The sequence below is a fragment of the Macrobrachium nipponense genome, chromosome 4 (genome assembly GCF_015104395.2).
Source record: "Macrobrachium nipponense isolate FS-2020 chromosome 4, ASM1510439v2, whole genome shotgun sequence".
Lineage (NCBI taxonomy): Eukaryota > Metazoa > Arthropoda > Malacostraca > Decapoda > Palaemonidae > Macrobrachium > Macrobrachium nipponense.
In genome coordinates this window covers 100,780,249-100,794,695 of record NC_061100.1, presented here as the reverse complement: position 1 = coordinate 100,794,695, position 14,447 = coordinate 100,780,249, and the positions used below count along the sequence as shown (strand labels likewise).

Here is a 14,447-nt window from a genome sequence, read left to right as displayed (position 1 = left end):
GTCGGCTCCCGTACCCAGAATCGTATCTGCCGATACGATAGGACCTAGAGAAAAGCACTTCTCATACGTCACAGCGCACGTCTTTCAAGTAATGAGATGCAAATACTGAGTTGCATCTCCAATATGTCGTATCTATAATGTTTTTAAAGCGACATATTCTTATAAAACGAGAGAGACGTCGCAACCGCTCTTACTTCTGAGCTTTTTACTCTCAGTAGTTGTATTGTTCGTCAGGACAGACCTTATGAGCGTCCGTAATGACGTTTCTTACAAAGAACGCTAGAGCATTCTTGGACATCAGTCTTGTGGGGTCTTTTACCGCGCACCAAAGACCTTGTCTAGAGCCTCCCAACTGACGCTTCCTCTGAAGATAGAACTTCAGAGCTCTAACAGGGCATAGAGACCTCTCTGCTTCTCTGCCTACGAGACTCGACATTCCTTGACTTCGAATGACCTAGGCCAGGGATTCGTGGGATTCTCGTTTTTTCGCTAAAAACAGGGTCTTAAACGAGCAAATAAGCCGAGTCTCCCTTGAATCCTACTTTATCCTGCAGAGCTTGTAAACTCACTAATTCTTTTTGCCGTCGCTAACGATAAAAGGAATAGGCATTTTCTAGTTATGTCTCTAAATGATGCCAGATGCGGAGGCTCGAATCTATCCGAAGACAGATATTTGAGGACTACGTCCAAGTTCCAGTTCGGAGGTACTGGTTCCTTAGACTTTGAAGTCTCAAAAGATCTTATGAGATCGTGGAGATCTTTGTTATTTGCCAGATCTAATCCTCTGTTCCTGAATACAGCCGAGAGCATACTTCTGTATCCCTTTATTGTGGATACGGCTAGATGAGATTTTACTCTCAGGAATAGCAAGAAATCAGCAATTTCCGCTATAGAGGTAGAGGAGGAGGAACTTCTTGGCTCTACACCACCTTCTAAAGACCTCCCACTTCGACTGGTATACTTTCGTAGTGGAGGTTCTGCGAGCTCGCGATCGCGCTTGCCACTTTGCGAGAAAAGCCTCTCGCTCTGACAAGTCTTTAGATAGTCGAAAGGCAGTCAGAGCGAGAGCGGGGAGAGGTTTTTGATGGTACCTCTTGAAGTGTGGTTGTTTGAGAAGATCCGTCCTTACCTGGTAGGGATCTTGGAAAGTCTACGATCCACTCTACCACCTCCGTGAACCATTGCCTGGGCCGGCCAAAAGGGGGCTATTAATGTCATCCTCGTCTCTTTGACGCCACAAACTTTTTTCATTACTAACCCCAGGATTGAATGAAGGGGGAAAAGGCGTAAACGTTCCACTCGAGACCAGTTTAGCAGGAAGGCGGTCATACCATAATCGCTCTTGGGTCTTCCACGACTGAGCAAAACACTGGGAGCCTTTTTTGAAATGTATGTTGCGAAGAGATCCACATGAGGAGTTCCCCACAGAGACCAGAGATCGAGACACACTTCCTCGTGCAGAGTCCATTCTGTATGAAGGACCTGGGTTCCTCCTGCTGAGCCTGTCCGCCCTCACATTCCTTACTCCCTGTACGAAACCTTGTCAGCAGGGAGATGTTCCTGTGAGACGTCCAAAGTAATAGGTCTCTCGTGAGTTCGTAAAGGAACGAGGAGTGTCCCTCCCTGTTTCCGAATGTAGGCAAGTGCGGTGGTGTTGTCCATGTTTACTTGCACTACCTTGTCTCTCACCAGAGGTTCTAGGCTCTTCAAGGCCAGGTGTACGGCGAAGAGCTCTTTGCATGTTTATGTGCCAGGACACCTGTGCTGGTTCCCAGGTGCCTGACACTTCCTCTGAGCCTAATGTCGCTCCCCAACCCTCTCCGACGCGTCGGAGAACAACACTAGGTCTGGGTTCTGTGTTCTTAGAGAGATCCCTTTGTTCTCTTCCAGAGGTAGCAACCACCACTGTAGGTGTGCCTTTATCTCCACTGGAATGGGAAAAAACGTCCGACAGTTGTCCGGTTTTCCAGCTCCAAGACTTCTTGAGGAAGAATTGAAGTGGACGGATATGAAGTCTTCCTAGAGGGAAGAATTGTTCCAGCGAGGGAAGAAAGCGTCCCCAGAAGGCTCAACCATTCCCTCGCTGACGTTTGTTGCTTCTCTAAGAAGAGAGAGATTATCCTCCAACCTTTTGCGGTTCTCTCTTGCGAAGGAAAAAACTCGAAAACCCCGAGAATCCATCCGAATCCCCAGATAGACTAGGTCTTGTCTGGGGTCAGCTGAGACTCTCGAGGTTCACAAGCAATCCCAACGCCTTGGTCAAATCCAGAGTTAACTTTAGGTCCTCCAAGCACTGTCTCTCCGATCTGGCCCTGATGAGCCAGTCGTCTAGATACATAGAGACATTCACTCCTTTGAGATGAAGAAATCTCGCCACATTCCTCATCAGGCTTGTGAAGGACCTGAGGAGCTGTGGACAGGCCGAAACACAAGGCTCTGAACTGAAAGATCCTTCCCCCCGTCATGAAACGGAGGTACTTCTTCGACGAAGGGTGGATCGGGACGTTGAAAGTAGGTCCTGGAGATTCTAGAGACACCATCCAATCTCCTTGTCGTAATGACGCTAGGACTGAAGCAGAAGTCTCCATGGAGAACTTCTCTCTGAACAAATTTGTTCAGAGAGCTGACGTCTAGTACTGGTCTCCATCCTCCCGAGGCTTTCGCCACTAGAAAAAGGCGATTGTAAAACAACCACCCGGGGAGTTTTGATCCAGTACTAGTTCTATTGCACTCTTGTCCCACATTTGTTCCACCATCGATCGAAGAGGTATCCCTCAGCACAGGGTCCTTGTACTTGGCTGATTAGTTCCCTTGGTATTGACGTTAGGGCGGAGTATTCAGGAAAGGGATACGATATCCCTTCCTTATGATATTCAATGAAAGACGCGTCTGCGTCTATCAGTGTCCAGGCCCCTCCACGAATCCCAGGAGCCTGGGCACCTACTGGTGCTTGGAGGAGAAATGTTTTCATTTTCCCTTTTTAAAGGGACGAAAGGCGGACCTACCTCTCTTCTCTGGAGCCTTCCTTCTTGCGGGAGGTCTGGAGATCGGACCACCTCGAAAGGGCTGCATAGAAGTGCTAGGTCCTTTTCTTGTTCAGATACTAAAGCAGGTTTCTTCTTCCTAGCCGAACTGCGTCAGAAGATCCTGCGTCGCCTTCTCAGTTAAAGAGTGGAGCCACGTCCTTCCACTAAATTGAGAAGGGAAACAAATAGTCAGACAGAGGTGCATACAGTAGAGCTGCCCTCTGAGCATGCGAGACTGCCTTGTTAAGAAGGCGCCATTACACCGTCCTTTTCTTTAAAAGACCTGCTCCAAATAATGAAGAGACTTCAAAAAGATCCATCCTGTACCGCTTTTGTCGATGCAAGACAAAATGCATAACAGGGCTTCAGGTTCGATTCCCTCTGAATCATGAGCTTTCTTGGACATCACCCCAAGGGACCAATCCAAGAAGTTGAAGACTTCCAATACATGGAAGAGTCCCTTGAGGAGATGATCCAGTTCTGAAATACTCCATGTAATTCGAGCAGAATTGAGACTTGGACGCCTTGAAGCGTCAACTAACGTCGAAAAATCTGCCTCTGTTGTAGAAGGAGAGCGATACCCATATTCTCCCCCGTCTTGTACCATATGCCTCTTTTCCCAGCTAACCTTGCTGGAGGCATGCAAAATACTGTCCTGACTAAGTCTTTCTTCGACTTCATCCAGGAGTCTAAGGCGTGTAAAGCCCGCTTCATCGAGATGGTGGGCTTCATCTTCAGAAAAGACGAGGGCTTCTTCGCCTTCGCACTCGAAAAGAGCGAGCGTGGAGAAGGAGGAGCAGCCCCGGAGTCAACTCGTCTCCGTATTCCTCAAGAAGCAGGGTAGTCAACACCTTATAGTTGGACAAGCCCTCTCTTCCAAGATCGTCATCATCCGAGTTTTCCTCCAACTCGGGATATATCTGAGTTTCCGTTCTCCTTTCTGAACTTTCCTCTTCTGGAGGAGACAAACTCCTGATAGGAGAGGGGCTAAGGGAATGAAACTCTTTCCTTTTTCCCGTTTTGATAGACTTGGAAGGCGTCACAACCTGCGTCTTCTCATGAACTGTAGAAGACGCCTTGTATGACGCTTCCCGCTCTCCGAGCGTCATGTATGACGTCTCTTGTTGACGTCTAGATGACGCTTCGCGTCTGGAAGACGCTCCGCTCTCTAAGGGCGTCGCTTGAAATGACGCTTCACTTCTAAAAGACGTCTTTCGTTTTTCTTGTCTTACAACACTCTCGTCCGCCCCCGTTCTAGTTCTCGAACTCGAAGCTCCTGCCAGACGTTTAGCAGTTTCACATCTGTCTGACGCTTCTCTCTCGAGCAGGTGAGAGAGGACGAGACTTCTTAATTGGAAGCGTCACGTCCTTCCGACGGGCGCTAAAACTCCCACAAGAGATGACAGTTGTTCCTGAACCGCCATAATTATCTTTCTTGACGCTTCTCCCACGTCTAGTGCATGACGCCTCTCGTCATCACTCGGGGAAGAAGCATGATGGGGTACTTCCTCATAAGCGTCAGGTGACGCTGACGCCACCTTCGCCTTCTTAATAGCAGACGGGGCGTCATCCGAGAAGCGCTCTGGGCTCGAATCAATTGTCTTGCTTCATATGACGCTTCAGCTGGTCTCGATAAGTTCGACTCCTTCCACCCTCGTTTAGGTGAGGGAGAGGAGAGAGGCGAGAAAACACTCGCGAAGGACGCTTTTCCTATAGCGCCCTTGAGCTGGCTGCCATGAAGCAGAGCTAGCTGAAGGGACGTCTGACCGTTGGGGATTCCCCACGACCTCCTTAAGGCTTTCGACTTTCCTTCTCCTCTGGGCATGGGAGCTTGGAAGAGGTCTAGGCCTGGGAGCGCCGCGGGACGATCAAACGCCCCCTCCACAACACTGATAGAACTCACTTCACTAAAAATGTTCACTATCACTAGCCTTACCTTTCGAGTCAGCCATCTTGGACTTCATGTCTCTAATAGTCGCTTTTCAGATTGGCGATTTCCGATGCCGAATCCGAAAAAACACTCTGAGAATGAGATCTATAGGGAGAATCTACATCAGTAGGGTTAGAATTATCCGTAAAAGGCTCAATAGGCCTGAACTCACACCTTTCAGTCGTCTAACTCTATCCCTCTCTAACTTCTTCAAATAAGAAGTCAAAGTCTTCCACTCTTCTGCATTCAAACCCTCGCATTCCTTACAAGTGTTAATAGCAGAACACTGAACCCCCCTACATTTACGGCATACAGTGTGAGGATCAACCGAAGCTTTCGGTATCCTCACCCTGCAGCCTACATTCACACATTCTCACACTCACATTAGAATCAGACATACTGAGAAAAATCCAAAAAGAGTTTATTCCAAAAACAGTCCACAGTAGCGAATGCCAAAACACGATCCAAATACGCACCAAAAAGCCGAAAAAAACGTTGATCAAAGGTTGAAAAATGAATCTAAGTCAGGAAGGTAATAAACAACAATGTTGATACCACCGGCGACAGAGAAAATATGATAGAAAACGGGGATGGTTCCTAGTCCTGCCGACCCAGGGCAGGCAGGTAGATCACCTGAACCTACCTGTAGCGAGTGGCGCGAAATTTGAATTTCTGTCGGGGACGACGGAGTCTAGCTATGTATATATCTGACAGGTAAGTTGATTGTATGAAAATATATACAACAAAACAAAAATTAATGAATAATATACAGGTAGCAACCAAACGTAACACAGGAAGACTACCTAATTCTCCTGTCTGACGACCTGTCCTGCCATCACCAACGGGCCCAAAGAACGAAGGTCGCCTAGAACTAGAGAAATATCCCTCAAGTAAAAAGAAGCAAAAACAGAATTAGAACGCCAAGTCGCCGCCTCAAGCACCTTGGCGACTGAGACGTTCTTCATAAAAGCTACTGATGTAGCAACTGCTCTAATTACTGTGTGCTCTCGGCGTCTGGTTCTTCCCAGCAGCCGAACCACCAGTTTTCAACGATCAGATCTCTGAGAAAAAAAGGATACACCATTCTTTGAAATAGGTCTCTTGACATTTCGGGGTGAAACAAACAGATGACGGGGACGACCCTGAATTGTCCTTCGTGCGGCGTAAATAACATGAGAGCGCCCTAACAGGGCAAAGAACTAATTCCTCATTAAATTACCAACAAAGTCGACCAGCGACTTCAGTACGAAAGACCTGGGAATGGGATTATCAGACGATTCAGTCTTTGCGACAAATTCAGGAAGGTATGACAAAATCATGTCTTGTCCAGATCTGGCAACCAGAAAAGAGAGTGCTTGCAGTTCACCCACCCTCTTGGCTGTAGCCAGTGAGACAAGGAAGAGTGTCTTAGAAGAGAGGCCCTAAATTTGGCAGAATTCAGAGGCTCAAACGGAGGGAACCTTAAGGCTTGAAGGACTGTTAACGTCCCATGTCGGAGGCGAACACTGCGGCCTGGGTCTGAGATAGGGAAAAAAGATCGAAGTAAATCTCTAATGACATAAGATGAAGAGATCTCAGGGAGCCTTGCCTTAAAAAACATAGGAAAGCATAGACCTATAACCCTTAATGCACGAAGGTGACAGGGCCCTGTCATGATGTAAATGAACTAAAAACTCCGCTACTTTCGGTAAGGAAGGTCTAGAAATTGAATGTCCTTGAGACTTACACCAACGTCTGTAAACCGACCATTTAGCCTGATAATTTACTCTGGTTGATTGCCGTCTGGCAAGAGCCAACTGTCGCGCCACTCTGGAGGAGAACCCTTCGTGCTTGGAGAACCTCCTGACAGTCTCCAGGCATGAAGATGAAGCATGTGGAGCCTCTGATGGAACCGATGAAAATGGGGGTTGTTTGAGAAGATCTGGTCTCTCTGGCAGGCGAATGGGGGGTTCCACCAGTGCTTCCAGAAGGTCGGGAAACCACTCCTTCTGTGGCCAGAAGGGGGCGATCAAGGTGAGATCCAGACGCTTGGTTGCCTCACTTTGTTGAGGACTGACCTTACCAGAGAGAACGGAGGAAAAAGCATAGGCTTGAAGTCCCTCCCAGTCCTGCAAAAGAGAGTCTGTCCCGGCACTCTGAGGAGTCTGGTAAGGGGCGAAAGAATATCTGGCACCGAAAATTCAGTGGGGTGGCAAAACAGATCGACTGTGACAGGCCATTTCTTCCTGAGGCTGTCGAAGACTTCCTGGCAAAGTGTCCACTCCGACCCTTGAACTTCGTTCGTTCTCGACAAGGCGTCTGCTAAGACGTTGTGATGGCCCAGGTATAAACTGAGGGACCAACGTAATCCCCCTGTCTTCTGCCCAACACAGGATTGATCGGGCTTCTTGAGTGAGAAGATCCGACTGTGTGCCGCCTTGGTTTCTCAAGTACGAGACTGCTGTGGTGTTGTCGACAAAGATCGCGACAACCGACTCCAACAGTTTTGGTTCCTGAAATGAAAGAAGGCTAGGTACACTGCCCTCAGTTCCCTCCAATTTATTGACATGATCCTCTCCTCCTCTAACCAAAGGCCCGAAGCGGCTTCGGAGCCCAGGTGTGCGCCCCAACCTTGATCCGAGGCGTCTGACCAAAACATTAGGTCCGGAGGAACCGAAAGAAGAGATGTCCCTGACTTGAGGCGGTGAACTTGCATCCACCAACGGAGATCCTTCCGACATTGTGGAGAAGAGGCGACTATCGTGTCCTCGGACACGAAATCCCATGAACTTGCATCCACCAACGGAGATCCTTCCGACATTGTAGAGAAGAGGCGACTATCGTGTCCTCGGACACGAAATCCCATGAATGGCGAAGTGTCGACTGAAGGGACCTCATTCTGAGACGACCTCCGGGAACCAGTTGGATGAGGGATGACAAATGGCCCAGGAGAGACCTCCAAAGAGAAACTGGCTGCGTTACGGAGGACAAAAAATTCTTCGATCAGACTCAGAAGCTTGTCTATCCGTTTCTGAGCGGGAGAAGCCCTCAAAATCTGGAATTCAAAACAATCCCCAGATAAGTCATGATCTGGCAAGGGATTAGATTGGACTTGTCGAAGTTGACACGAATGCCCAACTCGACACAAAGAGACAGAACTATCTCCCTCGACCGGAGACATTTCTCTAGAGATTCGGCCTGGACTAGCCAATCGTCCAGATACCGAAGCATCCTTACATTTAACTGATGCAGAATAGCTGAAACAGGAGCCATCACCCGAGAAAAGACCTGTGGAGCAGTGGTGAGGCCGAAAACAAAGGGTCTTGAACTGGAAAACTCCCGAGTCCGTGAAAAAGCGAAGGTAAGGTCTGCTTCTTGGATGGATGGGGATTTGCAGATAAGCATCCTGCAGATCGATGGAAATCATCCAGTCCCCCTCCTGACGGATGAAAGAACAGTCTGGACCGTCTCCATCCTGAACTTGGACTTTAGAATGAACTTGTTCAAAACCGAAAGATCTATGATGGGGCGCCAGGCACCCGAGGCCTTTAGAACTACAAACATCCGAGAGTAAAACCCGGGAGAAGGAGGAGCTCGCTCTATGGCATCCTTCTCCAAGACGGCCGATTGGAAAGTGGAGGTCTGGAAACAAAAGGGATCTCGTAACCTTCCTTCAGGACCTCCACCACCCAAGCATCCACCGCTCTCCCCTGCCAAGCTGACCAATGGCGGGAGAGACAAGCTCCTACTGCGGTCTCCAGGCGAGGTGATGACTCCTACTTCCGAAAATTCTTACGCAGAGACAAGGAAGAAGAAGAAGAAGAAGAAGAAGAAGGTCCTCCTGGAGGTTGAGCTCTTTCTCTGCCCTTAGAGCCACGCCAAGAACCTCTCCCGCGTTTCAAAGGGTGAGCACCAGAGGATGAAGAAGAGACACCAGCACAAACCTGAGATGTACTCTGGAAAAAAGAGCCAGAAGGAGGTTGTTGGGGGGCTGGAGCAGAAGGTACAGATCTGGTCCTAAACTTACGCTTACTCCTTGAAGGAACGGGAGGAGACCAGAGGAAAAAGCTCTTGATAAGGCCCAGTGAGCTTGGGAAGAGGCATCACCTTGATGTTCCTTCAAAACCTCAGAAAGCACAGAAATATCGAAAAGGAAATTGCCAAAAGGAGAACGAGGACAAACAGACGGGTTCTCTGAATCTCCGATACAGAGGATGGTAACTGCGACAAATACAGGTTACGCCTTAGAGAAACAAGAAAGGCCTGCATTGAAGCAGCAAGCTCGTTCTGATGTACAGAAGCGATTGAAATGGATGAGCAGAATTTCTCAAAAAGAGGAGCATCAGGAGGAACAAACCCGGAGTCTTTGATATACATTAAAAGCCCTCCGAGGACCCACATATTGAAGGATTGAGCTTCTTGTAAGGAGCTCATAACAGACTCCATAGCAATAAAATCTTCAATTGAGACAGAGACCGAAGCCTTAGAAGGCAAGGGTTGACTTGAAAGTCGGACAAAATCAGGATTTGGCTTTGGGGGGTCGAGAGAATGAAGAATCATCCGCCACCTGGTAAACTCCTCTCCGGTGTCGTAGAAGAGAAGAGAGCTTCCTCTTCCCTTCCCCGATCACCTTCGATAGTTTAGCGGCAACGTCCGCCCTCACTCTCGCGAACCTCTGGCAAAAGGGGAAAACGTAAAAATTCCCGTGACCGGGAAGGACCGTCAAGAAAAATCCCTTCTGTAATACAACGAGGCGGAGGCTGCTTCTGCTCTTTAGGCCTCGCCTGAGGAAGAAAACTCAAAATTAAATCAAAAAGTTTCTTGAATTCTACATCATGACATCCATTCGAGGAAACATCAATATCACACGAATCCGCGTCATCATCATCATCAGATCCTAACTTAGAAACTTCCCCTGAAGTAAAATCCTGACGACTAGCTATCTTAGGTCTGACACTAATATCCCTCCCCCCTTCTCCTAAATAAGCGCCCTTTGGCACTGTTACGGGACTAACAGGGGACACGTTGGGTAAAGATTCGTTAGGCACCTGCCCGGACCGGATCCCCCCTAGGCCTTCGCCACGACGGGGTTCACAAGCCGGGGTATCTGTCGCACGGTTACCCATGGTGCTGTCGACAGGTACCTGACGAGGAGCTGAAAATGAATCTAAAAGTGTGTTAGACATTCTAGTAAAGGCTTCTTGAAAATTCTTTGACAGATTGTTAAACTTAGCTGAAATATCTCTATCTAGACTAAGCTGTAATTTCTTAAAATTCTGTTTCCAGGTAGTTTCCATTGCCAAAATCTTTGAATCCATATCAGACATAACTTCACTAATTACCGGTTGTACAGGGGGCAAAGCATCAATTAATTCGGAATCGGAGTCGTACGAGACCGAAACCGAAGAGCCAGAACCATGAGCGCCCAAGTCAAAGAATTCGTTAGATACAGTTCTAGCAATCGATTTCTTTTTCTCCTTAACCGATCTTTTACGCTGTAAGATTGTTTGGCGTTTCATATAAGCAGTCATATCCTCGTCAGACCAGGGCTTACATACGTCACAACGAGAAGTCAAGTCACAAACCTGTCCACGACAAGAGCTACAAATGTCATGGGGTTCATACTCCCTGCTACTCATCCTTGTCCCACAAACCGGGCAGTTCCTGATGTTGCTGGCAGAAGGAAGCATCGTAATTTCTTGGTAATCCATTGTAGAATTGGACAGGTCAGTAGTTCCGGGTCGCGCAAAAGTTCGTAATTTAAGATAAGAACCACAACAGAAATCAAAGTTAATTCACTATTTCGTGATGTAATGCGTGAGTGGTAATTCATATAAAGTCTCATTTAACAAATAATGAAAGCTTTAAAGGCACAAAAATGTTTAAGGAAATTTATAAAGAGCGGCCGTGATGTAAACAACACGGGCGCTCGTTAACAACTGATTTGAGGGAAGGTTTTCGTATCTGTCAACAACAGTGTTGCCAACTGGCGGACAGAATAGGAGGTAACAGGGTTGCCAATGTGGTAAATTTTGGTGCGGTTTTTGGGGATTTAGGGCTAGATAAATTATATTAAGGTAATGTTTATTAATTTTATTATTTGGATACTTACCTAATGTTAAAGTTAGCTCACATCTCCACACTAACTTTAACAGTAGGTAAGATTCATCTCAAATAATATTTCCTAAGTAAGCAACACGAAGAACAGTACTTACATGAGTGTTAGCAAGGCAAAATGGAATTCCATGGCGAACTGTGCGGCAGAGAGCAACTCCTTTCCCACCCCACCAATCACCATGGAGAATTTTGTGTGGGAAACCATTCAAAGAAAATCTTCTGTATCGGACATCAGTTATCTGAGTTTTGGAGAAAGTGCACAGCCCAGATCCATAACCACCGCTCACAAAATACTCAGAAAAGGGCAATTTTTTGTTGACCTGTCAAGAAGTATATGAATTACAACTAATTCATTTACTTGTGACTTACATACTCAGTGTCTATGTTTTTCATTGGTTTTACCGAGGATACCTCATAACATACTGTGAGTGAGTGTTCTCATTTCAAGAAAGGGAAAAAAACAGATGCGTTAGTGTTCTTATTTCAAGAAATACAATAAGCAGATAAAGTCATTGTTGCAAAATTCAACCACAGTTGACTCTCTTTACAGAACAACTTAATCAAATTTTGGGCACTACACTAGAAATAATGTTGATGAATTTTGAAGCAGTAATCCATACGTACCTTGCTTACAATGAATCTGTAATCTTCTAGGGACCACACCTCCTGCAGAAAAACAAAGTCATATTCCTCAGGACCTGTTATCAGTTGATTTGCTATGGCTTCCACTCTTGCCTTCCTATCCTTGGAGACACCAGGTATCCCCCTTAAAGAAGAAAAAATATTCAGTAAAATCTTGCCCCTACTTACAAATGAGTTATACATTGAATTGCTTGCAAGTTGGTTATTGTACTCTTCATGGCTATTCAAGTACAGTATGATATACAGTCAACAAAGTACTCTTCGTTTATTCATCCTAAAACAATTCACTATACATTAAGTATGTATCTTACAGAATAGGTGTGCAGAACAAAATCGGGACTTACAGGTGGCAAAGGGGAGTGCTGTGAACACAATTTTAATTTGCGATCTCATTTGTTTGAATCTCTGAATGATTTTAAGTTGAATGATCATAAGTAGGTTGTTGTTTGTACATCAGCATAGCAGATTGTGATAACACAGTGTCTACAACCTTAAAGGCTTTTATGCTGTACATAAATAGTACTATACACGTATTCATATAAATATAATACGTACATAGTGATAAAGTACACACTGACTGTAGTAAAAGTATGTCCTATTTCACAGTGAGTAAAAAGTGCACCTCATTTTCTGTCTCTAATAGAACTTTCTTGAAAAAGACATTAAGAATTTCAAAATACTGGTAGGCAAGCCAATTCTTTTAAAAACCTTATAACAGTTTCTTAACAATGCATTTAATACAGCATAAATGAAAACAGAAAATGAATTCCATACTGCAATTAAATGTTCACAGGTCCAAAACAATACAAAAGTGAAAGTCATGGACAAAAAATTCTTTTACATTTTACACAACTAATAATTTTCTCTCTCTCTCTCTCTCTCATATATATAAATATATATATAAATATATATATATATATATATATATATATATATATATATAAATAAATACATTTACGTATATATATATATATTATTATAATATATATATATATATATATATATCTATATATAGTACTATATATATATTTATATTATATATATATATATATAGTATTATATATATATATATATATATATTATTACTTATATATATATATATATATATATATATATATACTTATATATAATATATATATATATATATATATATATATATATATATATATACTTATATATATATATATATATATATACATTATATATATATATATATATATATATATATATATATATATATATATATATATAATATATATATATATATATTATATATATACTATATATAAATATAAATATATACTTATATATATATATATATATATATATATATATATATATATATATATATATATATATATATATATATATATATATATATATATATATATATATATGTTATATACACATATATTACGTATATATATATATATAATATATATATATATATATATATATATATATATATATTTATATATATATATATATATATAATACTTGTACAAGAGCTAATGCACAATATGTACGTAATTAGCTTTTTAAATGGCAGGTCTGACCATACATGGATTTACAGGTCTAGTGATTTATTTCCTGTACAAGTTGTCTTCTACACAACAGAATTAGAATATAGAATTTAGGCCAAAGGCTAAGTGCTAGGACCTATGAGGTCATTCAGTTCTTGACAAAATTATCAACAGTAAAAAGGTTTGAAAGGTGTAACAGGAGGAAAACCTCACAGTTGCACTATAAATCAATTGTTTGGAGAGATTGGAAAGTACAATGGAAGAGAATATGAATGGAGGTACAGTAAGAGGAATGACAAGGGTTGAAGCGAGGGGCTGAAGGGACACTGCAAAGAACCTTAAGTAATGCCTACAGGGCACCACATGAGGTGCACTGATATCACGACCCCAATATGGGGTCTATGAGCAATGTAAACATACTGAGGTACTAAATACAACTTCGCACGGTACTTACCATATATTGAGGGTAAGAACCTTAATCTCCACAGCCATGCTGTTGTCTTTTGGCACTATCTCAGGGACCGTCATCTGTTATCACTGTAAAATACGCACTGACATCAAACTAAATTTCAAACTTCATAACTCAGCCACTTTACCATCCTTCACAAACTTTAATCACAAGATCTAACGATGTAAAAAGCTTTAGGCCACATTATGCCTAGCATATCATGGTATATAATTTAAATTTAAAATAAATTTTCAATTGCAGTCCATACTGCAATTAGGACCACACATCTAATGTACTACTGTACAAGTAATACTCTCTTCTTTGCACAATCAGTGGCTAAAATAATCAAATCTCCCTATACCTACGGGTGTTTATGCAATGTGGTCCCAAACATCAAGCTAAGAATCTTAAATATTTAGAAAACATTTCAAAATTGCTATGACATAGCATCTACAGTGCATAAAGTAACTGCTGTAGTTTATAAACGACTGCACGTTTATTAAAAGTTAAATACCTTATTACCGAAATTTCACTGGCCAATTATAGCTTATGCACCAAGATACACCTATATAAAAGGCTCTGGTTTTTACTTTCCTTGAAACAAACACTGGCTGAAAGACTCAATTATTAAGACTGGGAAATGAACAAGAGAAAATGTGTACAACCTACTGTGTACTACGTACTCCCCAGCCTCAAGGTAAGAAAGATACTTTATGTAATATTAAGGGGGTAATGGGGGTGTTCCCATTGCCAATTAGGATTTTATGATTTATGGTGATCTA

General features: G+C 43.5%; 1 protein-coding gene across 3 annotated transcripts in view; it reads right to left on the bottom strand.

The window, feature by feature from the left end:
- Nucleotides 1-14,447, bottom strand: part of LOC135211048 (putative neutral sphingomyelinase) — a 71,527-nt gene that overhangs the window by 55,416 nt on the left and 1,664 nt on the right. For 2 of the 3 annotated variants that reach the window (XM_064244104.1, XM_064244105.1), the window contains exons 2-4: nt 13,672-13,754; nt 11,677-11,818; nt 11,151-11,372 (exon numbers count right to left, since the gene is read on the bottom strand). In XM_064244104.1, the coding sequence (XP_064100174.1) occupies nt 11,151-11,372; nt 11,677-11,818; nt 13,672-13,745 (438 nt within the window). In that variant the 5' untranslated portion in view covers nt 13,746-13,754. The remainder of the gene's footprint in view (nt 1-11,150; nt 11,373-11,676; nt 11,819-13,671; nt 13,755-14,447) is intronic. The other variant, XM_064244106.1, reaches the window with a different exon arrangement.